Raw genomic sequence first — 22,720 nt, 5'->3', positions numbered from 1 at the left:
TATTTTGAAATATTTAAGTGCTATTAGTTTATTCTTAAATTATTTTACTTTATTGACATTTTTTCTCATTAATTTGAAATTGATGTCTTGAATCCAGGGTTTGGGTGGGACAAAAAATGTCTTGGCCTTCCTAAAAACTGCCCCTCCAGTATTTCTTCCCCCTTCCCTAACCCCCCTGCAGATAATTTTACCCCTACATGTAGAATTGTGAATGCCAGGGTTTCAGTTTAGCTTAAATAGCCAGTTTTGTTATATCTGTGCATGCCAGTGAGTATTTGAAGTCCACAGCCATAGGTGCTTCAAAGGCTTCTGTGTAACTGGCTTTACTTTTCATCTCTCAGCCCTTTATAAGAGTGCTAAAGTGTTCATTTCCAAAGCTTTGTTCTTCAGCCAGTCAAATGGTTTAAATAGCTGCTTGCTTTTCAAAGGTTATATGCTATGTGTCCAGCCTGGAGCTTCTTGCTGGCAGATATGTTAGCCCTGATTGTGTTTAAACATTAAGGACAAAATTTTTGCTGTACATGTAGTGTAAAAAGCTGTCATCTCAACACAAGAAAGAAACAAGAATTCTCTTTGTATGCATACCTTTTATTACTTGATTGTACCAATAGGTTAAAAGGGCTTCTGCTAGAGATCAGAGGCTTGCTAGCACAGGAGACTGAGCTCTAACCTGCCTCTGCTCCTCTTCAGCTGTTTGTCACTGACAAATCCCTGTTCTCTTGTAAGCCTCAGTTTCCCCACTTGCAGAGTAAAACTGGTGCTTTCCTTTCTGAATTAAGTTAATATCTAATAGTGGACAATTCTCTGCAGAGATGCTTATTATTTGTAAATCCTTTTATGCAAATCAGACAATTGGTGGAACTGTTATTCTCCCATTTGCTTTGGGCTGTGATTACATGTGCAGAAGAACAGAAATCATTATGAACAGTATTATTGAATGTGAAACTATGGGTGAGCCTCAGAAATGTGAATGTAAAAGTCTAACCCAGGTATCCAGTAGTTCCTATAAAATGTCTATTTTGATTTCCTGTGAATGTATCTCACACAGTGGAAGAAATGAATGTGTTTTCCAGAAATTTATTGAGGGAATAACGATTCACTGTTTATAGGCAAAAATTTGGGGACAGTCTTTTGGAATAATAATGTTTAAGATAAATGATGAAGCTACTAGTGATTGGAGCAAATGGCCTTTCTTGTAAGGGGAACAGACTTTTGACAGAAAGTTTCAGGGTACCCTGGTTTTAGTCTTATCCTAGACTCCCCATGTGTGAGACAGATTGGCTTTTTTTTATTGTCCAAACCAGAATCACTTGAGATAACAAGACAGGGAGCATTTCTGATATGTTAGGTCATGCAAATATGGCCAGACTATGATGGCAGTGCACCGTAACATAAGAAACAAGGTATCCAGAGGAGTCTGGGATCCCTTTGAACCCAATCCTGATGCAATAAGCACTATAGTGTCTCCACTAGCAGGCATGGTGTAGTTAGTTTTCAGAAAAATAAACATATTCAGCATCCCTATGGTCTTCTTTACAGAAGGAGGCTTGTAAATGGGGAGTCAGTATTGTTGTGAAAATGTAGGATCTTGTACTCAGTGCAGAAAATTTCTTCACTGTCATGTTCAACTATTTATACTTTCTGACTTGTTCATCCATGGTACAGCAGGATTCCAGTGATATGGCCTTTAGAGAAGGATGGAAAGAAAAAAGAAAAATTCCTTTTAAACCCCTATAACAGTTAGAGTGAGAATTTTTTATAAAGTACTGTGTAGTATTTGAATATAATAAAACTTCAGTTTTAACTTTTTTTTTAGTAAGAACTGGTGGAAATGTTTTGAAATTACCCTCTGTGTCACTGAGAGATCAAAAGAGATTAGATCTCAAACTTTTCACCTCTGCAGGATAGAATAACCCCAATTTTTATGGTATAATTTGTCTGAAAGTGAAATATTCTTCACTGTGAAAATATATTTTGGCAGCTTGCCATATATGTACCTTTTTATTTAATGTATTGCAATTATACCTCAAGGCTTTGTTATGTCATTTACTGTGCAGTACATACTAAAAAAGACAGTTGCTGTCATTTTTGCTGCAAGAATTTGCAGTGTTAACATACAGAAGAGGACAACTGACAAGGATAAACAAGGAAGGAAAAGGGCAAGGTCACTGTAGAATATGAATTGTATTCAGTTCCTCAAATAAATATAAAGGTAGAGTATTGTTTTGACTCTAATTCTGCCTGCATAGACCCTGGAATTGGTCTTTCTGTTTAAATAGAAAATTTTCTTATGCCAACAAGCTACTCTTTCACCTCTGGTTCAAGGCAGGGCACGTAACAGTTCCTGGATCTTCCCTATGTAGGTATTGTGGCAGGAATATAACGTGCTCCTGGAAGTCAATTTGAATGCGCTTGGCAGAGTGGGGAAGGCAAAGGGCAGTGACAGTGAGGAACTGAGTGCACCACAACTGCCTGGAGGCAGGCATGGACAGTGTGCCTGGAAATTGTCTGGGCTTTGAAAAGCAGTCTCAGTCTAACAAGACATAAATGTCTTCAGCATGAGCTGAAGCATGAGCCCTTTTGCCTCACAGGAATCTCCAGGGTGGTGCAGAAACTTCTGCAAAGAGTTCATGGGATCCATGGGTACATTGATTGCCAATGCTTTATCAAACACATCTAGCTTGAAACACAGGAACAGCTGTAGTTTCAGTGACTGAACATTTGCCTCCTGCAAGGTACTACATGTAAAAATGTACACAGGTGGTTTCTTTTATGGAACTAAATATTGTGAACAGACATGGCCTTGGGGTGTGGCTTGAGAAGAGAGAGTTTGGCAGCACTGCAGGGCCTGTATCCCCGTCCTGCCCAGGTGTTGTTCCCACTGTCAGTTCCATGGTGCCAGCACAGATGTTTATAGACATTAACGCACTGAAGAATTTTTTTTTGAGAGATAAAATAGGCAAACATCATTTACTGAAGGACTGTTTGGCTGCAGCAAAGAGGACAGAAGACACAACCAGGGCAGAGGAAATGGGAAAACCTCAAACTGGCATTGCTGTGAAAGCTAGCTTGACATTAAGCCACAACTGCAGGGTATGTTGGCTAGTACAATGCATCACTTGCCTATTGAGGAAGAATTAAAGCTTATATGGAAGATATATGAAATAATTTATTTCCATTTAATATCAGGAGTTGAGATTTTTCTTAACTGCAGCACGTTTGGGCAATAGGACCTGACTACAAAGGGTCTGTGAGGTATGATGTGAAATTTGTAATAGAGTCAAAGAGGAATTATTTGCACTTCAAGTTCAGCATTTTTACATGTAACTCTAATACCGATGCTTCTTTCCAACCTTCTTACAAGCAGCAGATACAGGATACAATCAGCAGTAGAACAGCAGCTTTGAACAAATCAGTAATTTTTGTCACAGAATTTCTTTTTAAATTCTCTTATTGTTCAAAAGTAAAATGAATTAAACTTCCTTGATCTATGAATTTGCTAGAAAACCTGCATTTCTGTTTCTTGGTGTATGACTACTGGAGGTTCCTTTGAGACTTATTATGTTTTTCTTTTGTAACATATTATACGTGTCTTCTCTCCTTTTTAAAATTTAGTTTTAATTGTATGGAGTAAACATTGTTCAGGATGTTCTAGGCAAAATTCTGAAAGCTTCTTTATCTGAAATATGAGACCAGTTTTTCACAATGGATCCTGAAGGCTGTTGAAACCTGTAATTGTACAAATGATGCACGTGTGTGGAGTGTTCAGATTTGTATCCCAAGAAGCATATTTTATTTTATCCCATACAAAGAATAATGTCCCTCTTCAGGAAAGCATTACAGTCCTGGAAGGATGCTTTATTAAGTGCCTTACTTAAGGAGTACTTTGAAATAGCCTTGATGTTAAGTGAATACCAAAGAGTTGTTCTAAGAGTCATCCCAGTTCTTTCCAGACACAGATTTAATGTGGCTTTTTTTCCTACTGAGTTATGTAAAATGTCAAGGACTAAAAAATGCCTTTATAATGTATCAAGTGGTCTGGGGCTGCATCATGCCTTGATTACAGAGGATAAAAATTCCAACACTGTAAATCAGAGTTTCATTAATAGATTTGGGCCTTAACAGGGATACTTTGGTGGGCTTTTTTACATACCACATGTTATTTGTAAGCATATATGTGTTCTATTAATGAAAGGATGAAGTTTTATTTTTTAAAAGATTAAAGGGACAGCCCTATTTACAATCGTGTGTGTGTGTTCTCAGCTGTGGATATATGTGTGCACTTTATTGAACCTTATAAACTCGTGTTCAAGAGTATGTGGGTTTTACTGTTTTCTTCCAGGGGAAGACCCTGAAACAAGAAGAATGAGAACTGTCAAAAACATAGCAGATTTGAGACAGAATTTGGAAGAAACCATGTCCAGCCTTAGAGGGACCCAGATAAGCCACAGGTATACTGGTTTTGTGTAGACTGCTGAAAATATGGACCATGGGAGAGTATTACTAGTTGCTGAATGACTGAGAGACTTGCAAGGAAAATTACCTGCGACAGTAAACTGCCATGTGACTTTCATATAGTATACTGTCAAAGTGTCTTTATACAATACTTCACAAAGATAGTTGTTTCATACACATTTACTTAGAAGCCTATAAAATTTATTTTAGGTAATTTTATAAGTAGATGTTGGGGATGAGATCAAATGCAAGGAAAAATCTAAATGTGAAAAATAAATATGTTGGCCATGGGAAAAAGACCCACTGGTGTAGTGTTATAGCTTTGAGCTCTCCAGGTGTTGTTTCTTCCCTCTCCTTCATTTATCTTCACATGTGAGCTCCCTTCTATTTTAATTTTGTTACAGATAAACTACCGCCTTCTGATTGGTCCCTAGGGTCTCCGCTAATTTTGTTACACACAAAGCATGTCTCAAGCATTCCATGCATGTGATTGTTTTCAATCACACCAAGTGACACACTCATATGGTGGATTTTCCACCAAAATAGTTTTCCTGCAGCACCTTCAATCACATGCACAGATCAGCAGAGCCTCTAGGGCCAATATTCTCTTGTTCCAATCTTGGTTAAGATGCCAGGTGTTTGGCACCATTCCCACAAGTAGAGGTTATAGAATCATAGAATCATAAAATTGTTTAGGTTGGAAAAGACCTATAAGATCGCCAAGTCCAACCATTAGCCCAGCACTGCCAAGTTCACCAATAAACCCTGTCCCAAAGTCCCACGTCTACAAGTCTTTCAGATACTTCCAGTAATGGTGGCTCCACCACTTCCCTGAACAGCCTGTTCCAGTGCTTGACAACCCTATCCGTGAAAAAATTTTTCCTCATATCTAATCTAAACCTCCCCTGTCACAACTTGAGGCTATTTCCTCTTGTCCTATCACTTGTTATCTAGGGGAAGAGGAACCCCCATCTGACTACACCCTCCTTTCAGGTAGTTTTAGAGAGTGGTAAGGTCTCCCCTGAGCCTTCTTTTCTCCAGGCCAAACAACCCCAGCTCCCTCAACTGCTCCTCATCAGACTTGTTCTCCAGACTCTTCACCAGCTCTGTTGCCCTTCTCTGGACTTGCTCCAGCACCTCAGTGTCTTTCTTGTACTGAGGACCCCAGAACTGGACACAGGATTTGAGGTGTGGCTGAGTACAAGGGGTAACAATTTCCCTGCTTCTGCTGACCACACTATTGCTGATCCAAGCCAGGATGCCACTGGCCTTCTTGGCCACCTGGGCACACAATGGCTCATGTTCAGCCATGTCACCAGCACCCCCAGCCCCTTTTCTGCAGGGCTTCTTTCCATCCACTGTGTCCCCAAGGCTGTAGTGCTGGATGGGGTTGTTGTGACCCAAGTGCAGGATCTGGCACTTGGCCTTGTTGAACCTCATAAAATTGGCCTCGGGCCTTAGATCCAACCTGTCCAGATCCCTCTGCAGAGCCTTCCTGCCCTCCAGCAGATCAGCCCTCCTGCCCAACTTTCTGTCATTTGCAAAATGACTGAGGGGGCACTCAATCCCCTCATCCAGGTCATTGATAAAAATATTAAACAGGACTGGCCTCAGTACTGAGGACATATACAAGCACACATGTGCATATGGTGAAAGCACATACACACACGGAGAATTTTTAGAAACAAATATGCTTTCCTCCAGCCTTCACTTTTCCTGATATCTCAGGAATAGAGAAAGTACAGTTCACTGACTTCTCCATTCTGTTTGGCAGCACATTGGAGACAACTTTTGACAGCACTGTGACAACTGAAGTGAATGGGAGAAGCATACCGAGCTTATCCAGCCGATCCACCCCGGTGACCTGGAGGCTGGGGCAGGCCAGTCCTCGGCTGCAGGCAGGAGATGCTCCATCCTTGGGTGCTGGTTATCCTCGCAGCAGTGCAAGTCGCTTCATACACACAGACCCTTCTCGATTCATGTATACCACCCCGCTGCGCCGAGCAGCTGTTTCTCGCCTTGGAAATATCTCACAGATTGACATGAGTGAGAAGGGAAGTGGTGATTTGGACATATCCTCTGAAGCTGACGTTGGTGGCTACATGAGTGATGGGGACATTCTTGGGAAAAGCCTGAGGACTGATGACATCAATAGTGGGTAAGCAGCACCTTTTTCTCCATTTGAACCAATGCATGACTGTTTAGAAGGATTTTTCTGAAAATTTTGGCACACAAGTAGAAGGTACGTTATAGTTGCAATATTTAAATATATGTATAAAAAACCAAACCTCCAATCTGCCAGTGATACTCTCAGCTGCCTTCAAATTCTGTTCTTTTCCTTTAACATTAAAATTACTTTGCTGTGAACTTTGAGTTCTAGTATTACTTACTGTAATTTCCTGGTTGTCTGGTGAACCATCATTTTGCATTGGTTTCCCTGGGATAGGTCTTCTTTTGGTATTTTTATGTGTTGTTTGAGATGGTAGGTATGGCATTGGATCCATCTGATGAAAAGCTGTTGTTGACACCACTGACTTTCTCTGTTTCCACTTCAGATATTGTCTAGTATAGTTGGTGTAATAGACCTTTATTGCAGATTTTCAACTGTGCATATCATTTGAGCAATAATATCTTTTCGTAAAACACTAGACCAGTTACTCTCTTAATAGATCCAGGAGGAAGAATCACAGTTTTTATTTTTGTTTGCTTAATCAGTTGATTGACTTTGAGGTACTGCATCCCCTGTGTTTCAAATCACTGTTCAACAAGTCTTATATCAATCTAGGAACACAAGTCAGTTTAGTCCTGTGTATGTTAGAACTCATAGAACATCATTAAGAAAGGAAAACTATGTTACAGTTTAACTCATACTTAAATTATTATTCAGTGCTGCTGTTGGCATCTCAAGGCTGCTTGCTGACTGATGTTGAATAGACATTCCATAGAGTACATGGTCATGTCACACCACCCTGCTTCACTCTATAATTTTAGAATTCTTGCTGTCAATCTAATCTCTTAGTTTGAAGTATAGCTATGATTAGAGAACAGTGGGTGAAGAAATTGAGTATGACACATTCCTAAAGGCAAATCTAAGTCTGTGATCAAAGCTCTCTTTGGAGTAGTGTCTCATCTCAAGCACCATCCAAAGATAGATCTCTAGAAGAAGCATCACTATAAAGAAAGCATATTCCTGTATCTCCCTGGTCTGCTGTCTCAGTGCTTTGTGTATGGAGCACTGCTGACACCATTGTCCACAACACCTATGTCAAGTAGGATGCCATATTTATATGTGCTAGAAAAGAGAAAATACATATGGAAAATATGATACTTTAATGTCTGAGGACCTCTTATCATAAAGGAAATATTAATGCTGCTTTTGACAGATGCATGGTTTTATTCCAGTTTTTTTTAAAAAGGGAGTCCTTTGCAGTGCCTGATGATTTGTATTAATTAGCTTATCACATTAAAGGATGAATATAGTCATCTTATGTGACTTTTCTTTGCATCTCTAATAAGGATAACTCAATAGATAGTAAGTTGCTCTGTGCTCAGTTAACGTTTTTAGGCGCAGCAAATGTTAAAAACAAGTTGATAAGTTCTGAAATTTCAGGATTCACCGAGGCATGTAAAGCCTTATCTCCTCTATGCCTCTTCCACTATCAGTTTAATTACTTTAAACACTTGGGGACAAGAATGCAGCAGTAATTAGAAATTAGTGCAAGGAAGGCCTGTTGCACTTATTAAGTCTCTCCATTCAGACCTTACTTAGAGAGGAAAAAAATCCATACAGTCTGGATTGCATTCAAGCCACAGCTAAATTTAATATGCCATTCTAGAGCTGTGGAATCTACTGGATAATTCAAGGCTAGCGAAATTATCTGTCAAAAAAGTCTGAATTTTGTCTTTAATAAAAAGATGAATATAGTATGTAAGTGTGACTGTTAATTTACCTTTGAAAACAAATGTGAAGTTACCATCTCCAAACTCCAGATACCAAGGTTTCAGAAATCCTTTGCTGAACTGCAGGCCAAATCTTACCCATGCATTGAATGCCTCAGAGTTTTGTCAAAAATAATCAAAGGAACCCTTTGTGTTTTAATGCCTTGAGGTTGCCTTCATCCATATTGCCACCCAAGACATGATGCCTTCTCAAACTGGAACTATCACAGAGGGTTCCACTGCTGCATCTTTGGTCTCAAGGCCTGCACCTGTTCACCCACCCTGAACCACGTAGATGGAGGCAGAGGCAGGTGCTCCCAGACTGCTCCATTGGCCCTCAGGTCTCTTTCACAGTTGATTTCAATTAAATCTGATCCCATAAGGAACCACAGGGAGAGGGCCAACAGGAAGTTGGAGCAGCAGTAGTGTGTGTGCCTTGGTTTTTGCCTGGAATTCTATGCTGTTACTAAAGTTAAATGTTTGTGTGCTTGGATTGAAAGATGGGTTTGTGTGCCACCATTGCATGGCTGGAGGAGAGATTGTGATAAAGATTGAATTTATACAATTTGATGATTGTTAAAGTGAGTAAACTCTGGAAAATCACTTTAGCCATCAACCTAGCATTAGGACTATGCCTATTTCAGTAAGTCTGTATTTTATTTTGGGTAGGTTCCATGAGGTATAGAAAACTTTTTTCTGAATATGTACACTTCTATGTTTGGTGCTGTGCATGGCCCTTCAAAAATAAATTTATGCTTTGTTGGTACATGAAAGTTATTAAAAAATACAAAAGGGAAACAAAGAACAAGGGCCTAAGAGGGAAGACAGTTTGATGAAAGATCCTTTGGGAGCATGATGGACAGGTCTTGAGAGTAAGACAGGCTTGTGATGCTGCTCTATTATTAGTTCCAAGACTTGTCATAGAGACAACTAAACTGTAGGTAGACATTCTAGAAATTATTCCTGGTGCTTCTAGTTCACAAACTTTTAGTGGCTCTCTAGTGAGTAAGCAGCACTGTACTCACCGGTTCATTCCTTAGACATTCATTGTAATGTGAAGTGGTGGGAATCAAGCAAAAGGAACATACAGAAAAATATCATTGTAAGGTTTTCAGTGGATATCTTCTCTTTTATATCTCAATAATTGCATTCCGGCAGGGACTATGAATTTGGGTTGCTAATTTCTGTTCCCATTTGGAAAAAGAAATGCTGCTAATTTTTTTTTTTATTTTTTTTTTTTTTTTTTAGCTGGAGTGATGTTTCTTGCACCTGGTGCTATTTTTTGGCAAAACCACAGCATTTAAAATGTGCTTTTGAAGATACTTGAGGGCTTCTGTCTAAAAACATTTTAGTAAAAGAAGGTGGCCTGTAAGACATCATAGTAAAAGGCAAATGATCCCAGAAAACAGGCATATACCCAATCTCCCTGTGCTGGGCACATAAAATGGGAATATTTAGTATCAGTCTACCATCTAGTAAGACAACCTGTACCTTAAACATTTGAATTTCACAGACCATTAACTTTAGAGTGAAACACGGTTGCCAGATGGCTGCATTCCCCACTGTTTGACCACAAATTTATTTTCAGGTACATGACAGATGGAGGACTCAACCTATATACAAGAAGTCTGAACCGAATACCAGACCTCGCTGCCTCTCGAGACGTCATCCAGAGAGGGGTTCATGACGTGACTGTGGATGCTGACAGGTAACAGTGCTTTGCTAAGTAAAAACCTGTTTGAGCTTTATAAATATTTCACATTCTTCATACTTGCTAAAGTATCACATAAGGAATAGGAAGAGAAAGCAAGATTCTGAGGCTGCAAGGTTTCTGAGCACCCAAAATAGCAAATACCACAATGAGCAGGGGAAAAAAAGCAAATTTCTCACATGGGAAGGAGACTTAGGAAGAACTTTTTGTTGAAGATGTAAGAGAAAATATTTAGAAGCCCAGACCTTATTTGCAATCTTGAACTTCTGAAATGGGATGTGATTTTTACAGGTTGCCTTATCAATTGATGAGCAAGTGGAAAATTCTCATGGTCTCTAGGCAGCAGACAGCTTATGTCGCTGGTGACATGGTTTAAAACATGCATTTGGATTTGGCTGGAAGTGGAACCATAGTCTTGTTCACCTGTTTTGCCCTTTGCAAGTATCAGAAGAAGGCAGTACTGGCAAGTAGTGAGAAGTGAGAATTGGGGTTCTATCCCATTGTCTGTGCAGTGTGAAAAAAGAAGCAACTCCATCCTGCCGTTATATATGGGTGTGAGCATAAAAACATGCTCCCACTAGTATGTCTGTTTCTTTTCCTTAAGCTTAAAGTAGATTCATATTCGTGGCTTCTATCCACATCTGAGAAATAAAAATTCATAACCCAGCTTTTGCAGAACTTGGAGCTGTCAGCTCTGGGGTTTTGGTCACACCATCACAGAGATAAGGAACAGCTGTGAAATTTGGCAGTCTAAAATTTTACGGAGTCGATATGAGTGCCCTCTTTTTAAAATTAAGTTTCTTTTAGGAAAAAAAAGAAGTATTTAATCACAAAGGGAGGAAAGGTTCATGGAGTGGTTCTGGTTTTATAAACCCAGCAAATTAGTTGAAGAAGTTCTAGGATATTTACCTAGGTATGATATAATTTTCACTTATCACATTTTCTGATTAAAATATAAGTCAGGAATAGTCTGCATTGTTCAAACAGTGCAAGCAATGCATCAGGATAAAGAACATAATTTTCATCTAGCGAACTTGCTACTTAAAAAAGAGGGTTGCTTTAGCTGACATCAGAGCATTTGTTGACCTTGCAGAAAAACCCTATTTTAGATAGAAATTCAAATGAACACAGCTAGGTTCTTTGGAATGCAAGCACTGACGTGATGCAAAGACCAGAGAACACGTATAGTAGGCGTTTAAGAAAATACTTTGGACAGAACTCAGGCAGTAACAGAAGGAGAAAATGAGAAATGAGATGTGGGCAGGAGGGACTTCTGTGGAGATCTGTATGTGAGAACAGGAACCTTACGCTCAAAGTGAGAGAGAGGGTGGAAAATTTAGAGGCTAGCAGTCATGTAATTAGAGAATGTCACTAGTGCCCACGTGTTTTTATGTCTCTCTCTTTTTTTCCCCCGGGAGTGAAGTTATTAGAGCTCTTCCCACCACACAATATTCACACCCAGGTTTTGAACCATGCAGATTTCCCCTGAGGAAGGAAAAAAAAAAAAAAAAAAAGGTCCAAAATAAGGGATTTTTTACTTTTTCTTAGTATTCCTCAAGTTCTAGATGCCACTCAAACACTGGATGCTTATTTGTGTTAATGTATATGTTTGTTCTGTACAGTGTGCACGTACATACGTATTTTGCAGAGTCTATCATCTACAAATGTGAAGTAGAACTTACTTCGAGTAATGACTGCTTTTCCTTACACAAAGAAAGAAAGCTGGATTCTTGTGTTCTTCCAGACCCTCTAAATGAGGTTTTATGGAACATACTATGTCAATATTTAATTAAAAGGTTTGTTCACAATGCACAGGCGTGAGGTATCTAAATTATTGCTATTCAGACAATTCTGGCATTCCCTGACCTTTCAATACTTTATTTTTACAAACTTAATCGTTCTTCGTGGACATAGGGTGGGGGGTTTTTTTATGTATAAGTGTATGTTATTCCTTGAACAAGCAGAAGTTTTTTAGGAAGTGTAAAATATAAATATTTTTCTGAGTTCTGATGATAATAAAACACATGCTTACCAAAACTGGTTGCAAAAAAACCTGCGTTAGTTAGAAAAAAATTGTTTATGATGATCTTCAATGATGTGTGCCACATTCGATGTGACATCAGGTAGAAAAAGTAGTAGAGATTGCTGAGACTTTGGTAGGGTAAATTTTGGTCCTAAGATTTCATCTAATCTCACGTAGCCTTTTACAGCTTTTTTTTTCTACTCTGAACAAAAAATAGTAGGGTTTGTGTCATAGCTTCAAGGTATGCCTTGCCACTGGTATGATGACCTTCTGTGAAAGAGGATTATTCTCCTCTCTTTCATCCCTGTAGATACATGAAGGACATACACATTTTCTCTGTGGCATTGTTAGTATAAAACTTTTTCATAATTGGCATGATCTGCCCTTGCCTTTCTGTTGTAAAAGACTCTCCTGGCATCTCTTTTCAGGCAGGAAATAAATTATATGCTGCAAATATCTGATTTACATTAGCAAGCAGGAGAGAAATTTGGCATTTTGTCCATTACTAGAGGCAGCATTTTTTGCTGACAGCAGTCCCATATTCATGAAAACTCAACCTGGGTTTTCTCTGACAAATTGTAGCTTCTGCTTATATTTTAAAACTTTTTCTCTTTATGAGCTGGCAGTACAATATTCTTTAGAGATGAGGGCTGATATCTCTAAGGGTAATGCAATTTCTGGTAAATTTATACTTTCAGACTGATTCTCATTTCATGGATAACGTAAAAAGACAAGCAGGTCCCCGGTTTGATCACACTCTAAATTGGTTCAGATAGCACCTGCATCTCCACATCTTGCCAAAAAGCAAAGGTTTGAAGGCTCTCCATGTGGAAACGTAGTCTGAGAGAGCTCATCCCGATAATAACATTAAACTGCTCTTTGAACAACTTCATAAAAAGTTAAATTCATGAATTCAGCATAAATCAAGGCTTAAGCTTCGCTTGCATGCTGCTCTGTAAAGCACATTGGTGCAGAAAGTACTACAGCAAACTTGCTTGTTCTGGGGAAGGAATTGTAAAGGCTGAAGAGACACTGGCAGCATCAGATGTCAACAGTTGTTTCTTTTTTCTTTTTTTTTGTTAATAAGTGGTTATTCCTTCCAATTTACCTTGCTTCAGTTACCATAAGAAATTAGTCAGAGAGCAAGATGGATTTTCTGCATCTGATATAACATGGGATATGGCTAAGGGAGTTCTCAGTGGTATGATATGACACTTCATTTCATTTTTTGTCCTGTCTACTTCCTCTACACTCTAGCATTTGCCTCCTGGGACTTCTAGAGGGAGTAGTTGAGGAACATTCTTGGAGTTCAAAACCTTCTTCAAAGTAAGATGAGCCAAAAGAGATTAGGTATAAGCACACAAAATTAATTATTCAGAAGAAAAAGGTTTATTGCAAAGTAAGTTGTAATATTTCCAAACCACCCTGTGATGTTCATGCAAACTGTTAGGGAAGTTTAAAGTAAGTCCTATTAGAAGGAAATACAGCTCCACTTAGCTCAAGCATTGTCCTTCCACTCCCTATACCTGCAGAATTTAATGCAGTGTGTCACAAACCACAGTTTTCTTCACCTTCGTCAGTCAACAGATGTTGTACAACCACTTTCACCTCACATCCCTTGAATGCAGTATTCTTTCTTTTTTACCTTTTCTTTGGATGAAATCCAAAGCTTTAAAGTTTATGCTGCTTAGTGTGCTGCTATCATGACCCACTTCAGCTACTTTGCTGTTGCATTGAATCTGAGCCCCAGTAACTGAGAGTTCCTATGCATAAGGAGTCTCTCAAATGCTTCCACCATCTGTCACATGTGCAGAAGATTTGGCAGCTCAGACTAGCTTAGGCTTGGCCTGTTTGTTCTCAGCCAAACCATAATCACCATAATACATTATTAATTATAATAAAATAATTCCAGATTTTGCCTGTAGTTTATTAACTAACTTCCTGCATGAATGACTATAAGTCATCTTCTGGTGTTTGTCTGAGTAGATGAGCCTTGAGTTGGAATATTGTGCTTTTGAAAAAGGAATTTTTCCGGAGTTCATATAGGCATTGAACTGGGAGCTCTGTTTCATAGGGTTGGTCATATTAGAAAAGGCTGAGACATCATGAACAGTAACTTAAAATCCAAATGGAATACAATGCCTGTTCTCATACCTTACGTTTCTAGAAGCACATTGAAATTTCTGGTGTCATTTGGAATTTACCCCATTGGGATGTTGCTAAATGGCAGGGCATACTTTACGTTTTGCCTTTCTATCTGGATGATTCTGTGTAATGTGTATTTCATCACTGTACTAATACTGTGCTTTCTGCTATGTGTCTCTAGTTTGGTATTGATGGGACTATGCAACTCTTACCTGTTCAGTTTACTGCTTCTGGTTGCAGAGCAGGATTTGCTATGGGTGAAGGAAATGTATATGCCACAATATTGAGCCGTTCACTGTGTGCACGCATTCAGCCCTCTACCCTTTCCTTTGTCTGCCAGCATGTCAGGTCTCTCCAACACTGGGGACCTGTGTCTATGGCAATAAATACAAATATCCACCCCACAGATATGAAGATATAAGTAATAAAACATGAAACCAGATATACCTTCTTCTTGCTGTTCAAGACTTTCTTGGGAAATACTGAGTTTTGCTGTAAAACTGCACTGTATATGGAGGCTTCCAGTATCTTTTCATCTGCCTTCACCACTCGGTATGCCTGCGACTGTTACTCTGCTCACAGTCTAAAAAAGTCATTGTAGACCTGAAAGTCAGCATGGTTCATATAGCTGTGTGATTTGCTGTCATTTTCTTGATTGTGATTTTACATTATTAGTAAGTTCTTAGGATATTGAAATAATTCTAAATATCTATACCTCACTGGTTTTGCAGTTACTATTCAAATACCTATAGAAGCCATAATGATAGAATCTCTCTTGTGAAGCAATTTAAATTTTAAAGTGTTTTTACTATTATTGTTCTCTTCTATACTTTTAATCTTCCGTAATTTCTTTTCACAGCTGTTGCTGTTAACATTTCCCACCATTTACATTTTTATTATTCTCAAATGATCCTGCATTTTCATAGTCTCTGGTGTAAATCTTTCCTCATCTTGGCATCTGCTAGGCTATCAAGAAAGTTACTAGTTAGAAGTATCTATTTCAATGTGTATCTCAGCTTTTATTGTTTCTGCAATGTATGGATGCTAAATTTAAGTACCTAAAGCATAAACATGTAGGTATCCATGCATGAAGGGCAGAATAATTGTGTCAAAAGGAGCACTCCTGGTGTTTTGGCTCATTATGTTGTTAAGTATTCAGAATTATTTGAGGATGAATTCCCTATTTTCAAAAGCATAATGAGAAATAAATTTTTCAGTAATATGATTTTGTGCAACAATATTAATTTAGAAAGTGTTATTTGAATTAGTACAATTTGTTTCTGGTCATGCTTTCAAAAGTCAGGATTTGGACAACAAAAAATAAGCAAAGAAACTGGACTTTGATCTCATTTTGTGAAGCTCACCCTTCCTTACTTGCATTAAACATCTACTGTAATTGCCCATAGAACCACAAACCAAAAATGGAAACATACACCAGCTGTGTGGTTTCAGGTTCAGATACTATATTAATATCAGTGACATAAAGAAACTGCATTGTTAGCATGCTGTCATTAATATGTTAAACTGTCATGATCCTGCAACATCATGTCTGGAGACACACATTTTTGCACCCAGCTTACATTAAAAAATTACACTCAGAAAAGGCAAATGTGAATGGCAGATATTTACCTTAAAACAAGACCACGCTGCAAACGACAAATTAAGCTTTCTCTTTTTAAAATTTTTACTAAGTGGAAGAAAAAGGGACAACTAGTTTTCAGTTTAGGTTAAAGAGGAATTAACAGAAATAAGTTTTTAAACTTTTGCAGGAATACAAGCCAATTATATTCTCATGTGATGCAAAATGAGCTGAGTATATAATTTGCTGTGGGTTCATTGAACCTAAGGCTGGCTCTTTACAGATGACACATATAATACTCTCATAAATGTACTTTTTAAAAGTGGATGGAGTGGAGCTAGGTATTAATGACATGCAGTCTGTTGGTGTTCATTACTTCTGCTTATTTCAAAATTTGGTTTAATACTTCAAAATTATTTGAAGTGAGACAGGACTTTATCTTTTATTAACAGATTTCTAATACTCCAGGCAAAATGTAGATGGCTTATTTTGATTGCAGTCTACTTCTGAAGAGAGTATCAAAGTATTTAATAAAAGCTTTCCAAGGCTTGGCTTACAGTTTCAGCAGCAGCAACGTTTTGGTCCACCACTGTACTTCATTGTTACCAGCAAAAGCTTCTGTACTGCCTCAGTGCGTTAGAACAAAACATGGGTAGCAAGATTTAAATCATTAACCAAAATACCCCAGGCTCAAATATAAAATAAAAGAACTTGAATCTCCCATGTGATACATATTTGAGTCCTGAGGTCAAGAAACAAATTAATTTCTTTAAAATGTCTTGATTCGTTTGATGGCTGGAGGAAACAAATCCTGTAATTTTATTCTCCTGCATGGCTATTTTAAAAAGTCATATTGAAACTTGTAATAAAATAGGTGCAATTGATATTACAGTTCTAACATTAACAAGCACGTAGTATTTTAGACAGAAGCCTCATAAAACTGTATATAAAAATACTGATTTTGATGATTTATTATTGGAGATAAAGCAGCTGGTGATTGCTAAGCTGTCTTTTGTTCTAAATTGCCTCAGGGATACTTCTTTCTTAGTTAAGTAATTTTTTTAAAGAACTGTTTTTCTAATAGCTACATTCCAGACTGAGGTAGTTGCATGCTTGTCAAACTAAACATATGAATTATAAGAATATTCTAATTAACCCTTTCATGGAAAGTGATTATTTTTTAATACTATAAAAATCCTTTGCTTTGGATTTAATAGGTATAAGTTTCCTTTAAATAAAAGATGGATTTGGCAACTTCAGCAGACCTCTAGAATAATGAGAAATAATTAAAAATGGAGAGCCCCATCATGATGCACTTTTTATACTCATGAGATGTTATGAGAAAGGGGTTAAATCAACTGTTCAGTCAGCTACTTGCTGTTGTTTTGTACAGGTGTAAAAAAATAGGTAAGTGAAAGGAAGAATAAATTTAAGCTAAACATCTAAAGTGTGAGTGTACTTTGCTGCTCAGGCTGTAGGGCTGCTTACAGTGCACAAGAGGAAAATTAAAAGGTTTTGACCTTTTCCTTTGCAATGTGCTGCTCTTGGAGCAAAACAGTGCTACTTTGTCCTGGGCCTTCAGGAAAACAGTGATGTTCAATACATTTTGGAATTGAAATTGCGTTGCAAGGTAACTTTATCATTGGCAGTTAAAAAAAGATAGCTGGAATCCAGATGAAACCTGGTCATGCGTTATCTATGATTAAATAAAAGAAGCATGTATCTAAAGCTGTGCAGGTTAAAAAACATGGGAGCCTTTTATTTTCCTTGAAAAAGAAATGGACTTTGAACACTGTAGACTGGCTAAAGACTATGTTCAAAGAGAGAGAGTGTGAAGGGAAAGCTGGGAAACGTGGCTGAAAACCTGCCAGCCAGTGCACAGAATACCCTGTGCTGCAGGCTGCCTGCTGCCTGCTGTGGAGCGCAACATGTGTTAACCTTTCCTTTTGGAAAAAAAAAATCCCTCCATTCGCTTGTATCAACATTTTACTTATAAATCTTAACTATGTCACCGCTGAGTCTTCTTTTGATGGAGAGAGGAAAAGACAAGCCTCCCTCATCAATCTGTTCTCCAAGCACTATTGTGGAGGCTTACTGCCCCTTCTGAGCCCCTTGTGACAACCTCAGCTCCACACAGGGAAATGTTTGGTGCAGCAATATGCTAGGAGTTTGTTTTCTTTTGAAGTTACAGCACTAATCTCATCTGTATCTAATTGTTAAAATATTAAGTCTTCAAAGATTTCCTTTGTAAACAAAAGATTGTCATAACAATTTAAGCAGGATCAGATGTGTGAATTTAAAGAGTGCAACCCTCAGTAAATTCTACAGAAGTTTTTTTTTGCAAAAGGATACAATATATTTATAATTCAAACCTGCTTAGTTGACTGAATAATCTAAAATAATCTAAAATACATTATTTGAATGTGATTTTAAAACCAGATTTACCTAATTAAATTTACCTTAATAAAAAACCTTTTAATCTCTTACCTGTGTGCATTAGCTTTAATTTCTGATGTATTAAACTTTCCCTTTTATTCCTTTTGAATGCATTACGTTCTATTATGTTTCATACTGTAGAACAGAATGTAAAATGGCTACTAACCCTATCAGCTGCGGTGTATGTAATTCATGAAAGCAAAAATTGCTTTACTGCAGTTTAAATACATTGCGTAGTGTTGGAAATAATTGCATTGCCCTGGGAAGTACAGTAACTGTTAGAACAGGTGTTTGTCATTCCTCAAAGTGTTTTATCTAGCAACAAATCTTATTGATATAAGCTAGTTTCTTTCATGTTTAAATACCCAGCAATTTTTTATCAGACACTAGGTACACTGATTTAAAAGTGAAATTAGGGTATTTCAAATGGATAGGATTTCAATCAGTTTCTGGAAAAGAAACTACAGAGTCAGAAAACACTGTTATGTATTGCATATCTTCTGAGAGTTTATCAATGAACAGACTCATACTGACAGCCAGGACCTAAAAGCTGAAATTTTTTTGATTGAAGCTAGAAATGCACACACAATTTTAATAGCATTGTGAACTTTAGGAGCAAGATACGAGGAATAAACTTATTCATTTTTTTTAAATCAAGCCTAGATCTTTCTCTAAGATATTTATTTACAGATTTAAATACTAAAGTAGACAAAATTTAATGAGGGCTCTGTGTCTGGGGTAACTGGAAGACATGTAAAGCTTTCTGAGAAACCAGAGATCAACGAAGGTGTATAATCTTCATGACTCATGAACCACCATCTGGAGGCCCTTATCTCTATCAGCTGTACTAGGAACATTGCTAGACATCTAGCTTTTGGGTTATATTAAGATGAAACATAACTGTTTCAAAGAATTTAAAGAAAACTCGCAGACATATTTTTGTTTTAATTTTAAATAAAATAAATTCTGGTAGAGCATTGCAGTGAAGTGACAGCCTGTCACCCAGGGATAGTTCCTTAGTGAAAGGAGCTATCTTTCAAGTGTTTTTAGAATGGTTTTCCTAAAATGGAATCTTTCTCTGTACATCAAAGTTATTGAAAGAGAAATCAGCATGGCTTTTTAAGGCTGAAGAATGATTCTTTTTCCTGTGTGAGTTAAAATCATTCCCCTTCATGAAAAGAGTTGACTCAGTGTTCCACTTACGACTCAAATCTTCAGATGCATAGTAAATAACTGAATTTGCTCTATTTTGCAAGTCTTTTCCCTTTGTTCAGTACATAAAGAAATTTATAATCCCCTCTTGTAGATCTTTATTTCTAATCATTTAAATTAATGATACCAGCCATACTCTTGTGAAATGGATTAATATCAAGTGGATAAACTTAATGCAAAATCATGTAGGAAAAATAATTTTCTGTGTATTAAAAATAATATATGCTGGCAAAGATAATTTACAGCCTTCCAGATAAATTTTGAAACTTAATATCCTAACTAGATTTTCAACAGCTTTCCTAAACAGCTATTTTCAATAAAATTATCTTCATATTTTCTTTTAAAATGTATCTATCTGATTGGAAATGTTGGAAATTTTAAGATGACCGGGCTTGTGTATATGTGTGCCATTCCAGCAAGCCACTGAATTGTTGAGTAGTGGTAAGTGAGCCCCAAAAACTTTGAATCAATTTCTGCAGCTTTCCAGTATGGGCAGTAAGAACAGCCTACATCACAGAAAATTTATGATACATAGTTTATTAATTTTGGATTGCTGCCTTGGTGGTGTTTTGTCAGATTCTTGGACTTACTGCAGCTATTCGGTCCAAGTCAGCACAAAGGCAGTAAATACTGAAGGTAGCTGGTCAGCAATGCTACATGTAATTTTGGTCCTCCTGTAGTGGGTTTGACTAATGCTTATTGAGGTAACCATTACAATTTCCTTGACAAGAGCTCCTTTCCTTTCACTAGCCATGACTCTGCTACAGGGGACAACTGAATAATGTCTTTAATGCTGTCTTAAAGCTGCAAGCAACTTCTTTAGCACACCTCACTCTGAAAACATCACCTGTTTTTCTTTCTGTGTAAAAGTAGCAGTGAATCCCAAATACAGAGTTCATTTCACTAAGTATTGAATTGCTAAAGGAATAAGGTTTTTTGAGCTTCTCTCAAGATAATAGTCCATTTCTTGGTTTACAGCTGTAGCCCTGCTATAGGTGATGATTAGGATGTCAAACTGCTATCAACACTTCAACTTCTTAAAATTAAAGAAAAAGATAAAAAGTAGTTTATTTTTCAGTAGCTCGAAGGTTTTGGAAGAAGTTTCTGTCTTGATGATATATCTTAAGTAACACTAAGGATTGATCACCAGCTACAGCTTCTTAAAAATATACTCTAACTGAAGGAAGCTCAGCATTTTTTGTGGATGATTCTTCCAGAAAATGAATACTCCTTATAAAGTTGTCTTTGAAAGGTGTATTCTGCTTTCCAACCTCCGGTTCTGTTCCCCCTCCATCATCCATGTAGTCATCATCCCTAGAAAAATTATAATGACATGTATCCAGATATTCACTTAATAAGAGAGTCCCTGTAAAATATACTATATATGGTATAAAGCAATCTATAGTACATGGACAACCAAAGCTGCCCCATATCAATCCCATGCTCAGGGAAGGTACAACAGGATATGAAGTCCTCTTTTTTTCCCCTCTCTGGCAGCTGTGATGTTTTAGACCAAAAGTCTTAAAAAAGAGGTTCAATTGCCAGTGCTATGCTAAGCATCATTTGTATGCGAGCAGAAAACGAAGGACAGTGTTGTCATTTTTATGTGACGTAATTCATATATTTGGAAGGAGCCTAAACAAGATTCCCAGTTAACTTCTTAGGAAATTCTCCTGTTTCTGATACCAGTTTCTGAAAAACCACCTTCTCTTGTCTGAGTAGCAGTTTTGTGGGTTTTGTTCCTGGTATTTCAGTTGTGTTTTGCAAGGGAGTTAGGATAAAAGCCTGAGATAAATCCTGAGAAGACTAATCCAACTTAAGTATCTCACACCTGGTTTTATAGGATTTTTATTTGAAAACCTGAGGTTATCAAGAAATAATTACCTTCTAAAAAGGAAAAATAGGAAAATTTAGGCAAGGTAAATAAGAATATTTTGTTTAAAAAAAATGAGAATTGTAAGTAATCTAATAATTTCAGGATGGCTTGCACTATGGAGGTTGAAAAGCTATAGATAAAAATAGATTTTCAGAGGACAGTGTTAAATCTTTACACATTTACTATTCATCTTTTAGGCAAACAGAAGTGCTCCTGAGTGAACTTCAAACAACTGAATCTTCCCCAGTTAGTTTTCTTCTATTTTACCTTTGATTGTTTTTCCAAAATACTGTTTGCAAAAGCGTGCCATAATGTAGAAATTACGCTGAACATGTTGTCAGGTCTTTCTGAATGGCACATGATCAAGAGCTGGATGCTTAAGCTGTAGATTTAGCAAATTACTTTCTCTTTTCATCTGACCTTGGAGAATTTCCTCAATAAAAATTTGTGGATTAATCTACGTGTCATAGAAAGCCATATTTCTTTAAGGAAACTTGGTTAGACATGAATGTTGCTCTTCTTCCCTGTCTTTTTCTATTTCTGATAGGAAAATAAACCCCATTATGTTGAACAACTGTGATTTTAGAAGATGGGGAACAGTCTCATGAGAATATTGTGAGTCTCTAATATATTTAAACAGCCTAACTTTTGCTGTATGCATTTTACTACTCATTCCCAATGAAAAAAGATGGAACAGTCCTACACTTCCTCTACAGTGCATACCCTACATGTAGTACTGTATTTGCCATTCAAAACTTCCTCAAAATGATTTTATTAGAACACTCTAAATATTCTTTACAGTTCACCAAAATGATGTAGTACTTTCCTGAGCAGTTCTTCAAGAGGAGTATATGTTAAAAGGGCCATCAGAAAGTGACCTGCTGGCTGGGCTGAACATGGAGCAGGAAGCTTCCAGAGAGACAGCAGAGAAGGGACTTCATCATGAAGAAGATATAAACTTTATATGTTTCATTATGTTTCAATTATGTTTCAAAGCAGAATTATAATATATCTCCTAACACCTAAAGGTCTTCTAAAGAGACTGCTGAAATTGTGCATAAAAGATATCAAAAGGATACTGAGGACACTGCTGCTCTTGACCGTGTTCGTACAGTGACAAGCACAGTGTGCGTGCCTCTGTGGCTGCCCTTCTGCTCTGGTTAGTATGCCAGCAAAATGAGACAACACAATATTGCCATTCAACTCAACTGGGATATTCTCAAATTGTTTTATAGGCTGTTGACTGAAAAAAACCCCAAATATTTCTTTTGTGTCTGGCTTTAGCATGGATGCATTGACTTCTCTTGGAGAAGCATGATAAGCCTTTTGTTGCAGAGGATGTTG

The 22,720-nt window shown here is 37.5% G+C and overlaps 1 protein-coding gene across 10 annotated transcripts in view; it reads left to right on the top strand.

The window, feature by feature from the left end:
* Positions 1-22,720, top strand: part of NAV3 (neuron navigator 3) — a 528,805-nt gene that overhangs the window by 415,058 nt on the left and 91,027 nt on the right. For all 10 annotated transcript variants that reach the window (XM_032107870.1, XM_032107871.1, XM_032107869.1 and 7 more), the window contains 3 exons: positions 4,343-4,451; positions 6,230-6,613; positions 9,983-10,102. In XM_032107870.1, coding sequence (XP_031963761.1) covers positions 4,343-4,451; positions 6,230-6,613; positions 9,983-10,102 — 613 coding nt within the window. The remainder of the gene's footprint in view (positions 1-4,342; positions 4,452-6,229; positions 6,614-9,982; positions 10,103-22,720) is intronic.

Source organism: Corvus moneduloides, chromosome 4, assembly GCF_009650955.1.
Source record: "Corvus moneduloides isolate bCorMon1 chromosome 4, bCorMon1.pri, whole genome shotgun sequence".
Lineage (NCBI taxonomy): Eukaryota > Metazoa > Chordata > Aves > Passeriformes > Corvidae > Corvus > Corvus moneduloides.
The sequence above is the reverse complement of the archived record's forward strand: the minus strand, read 5'-3'. Positions and strand labels throughout refer to the sequence as shown.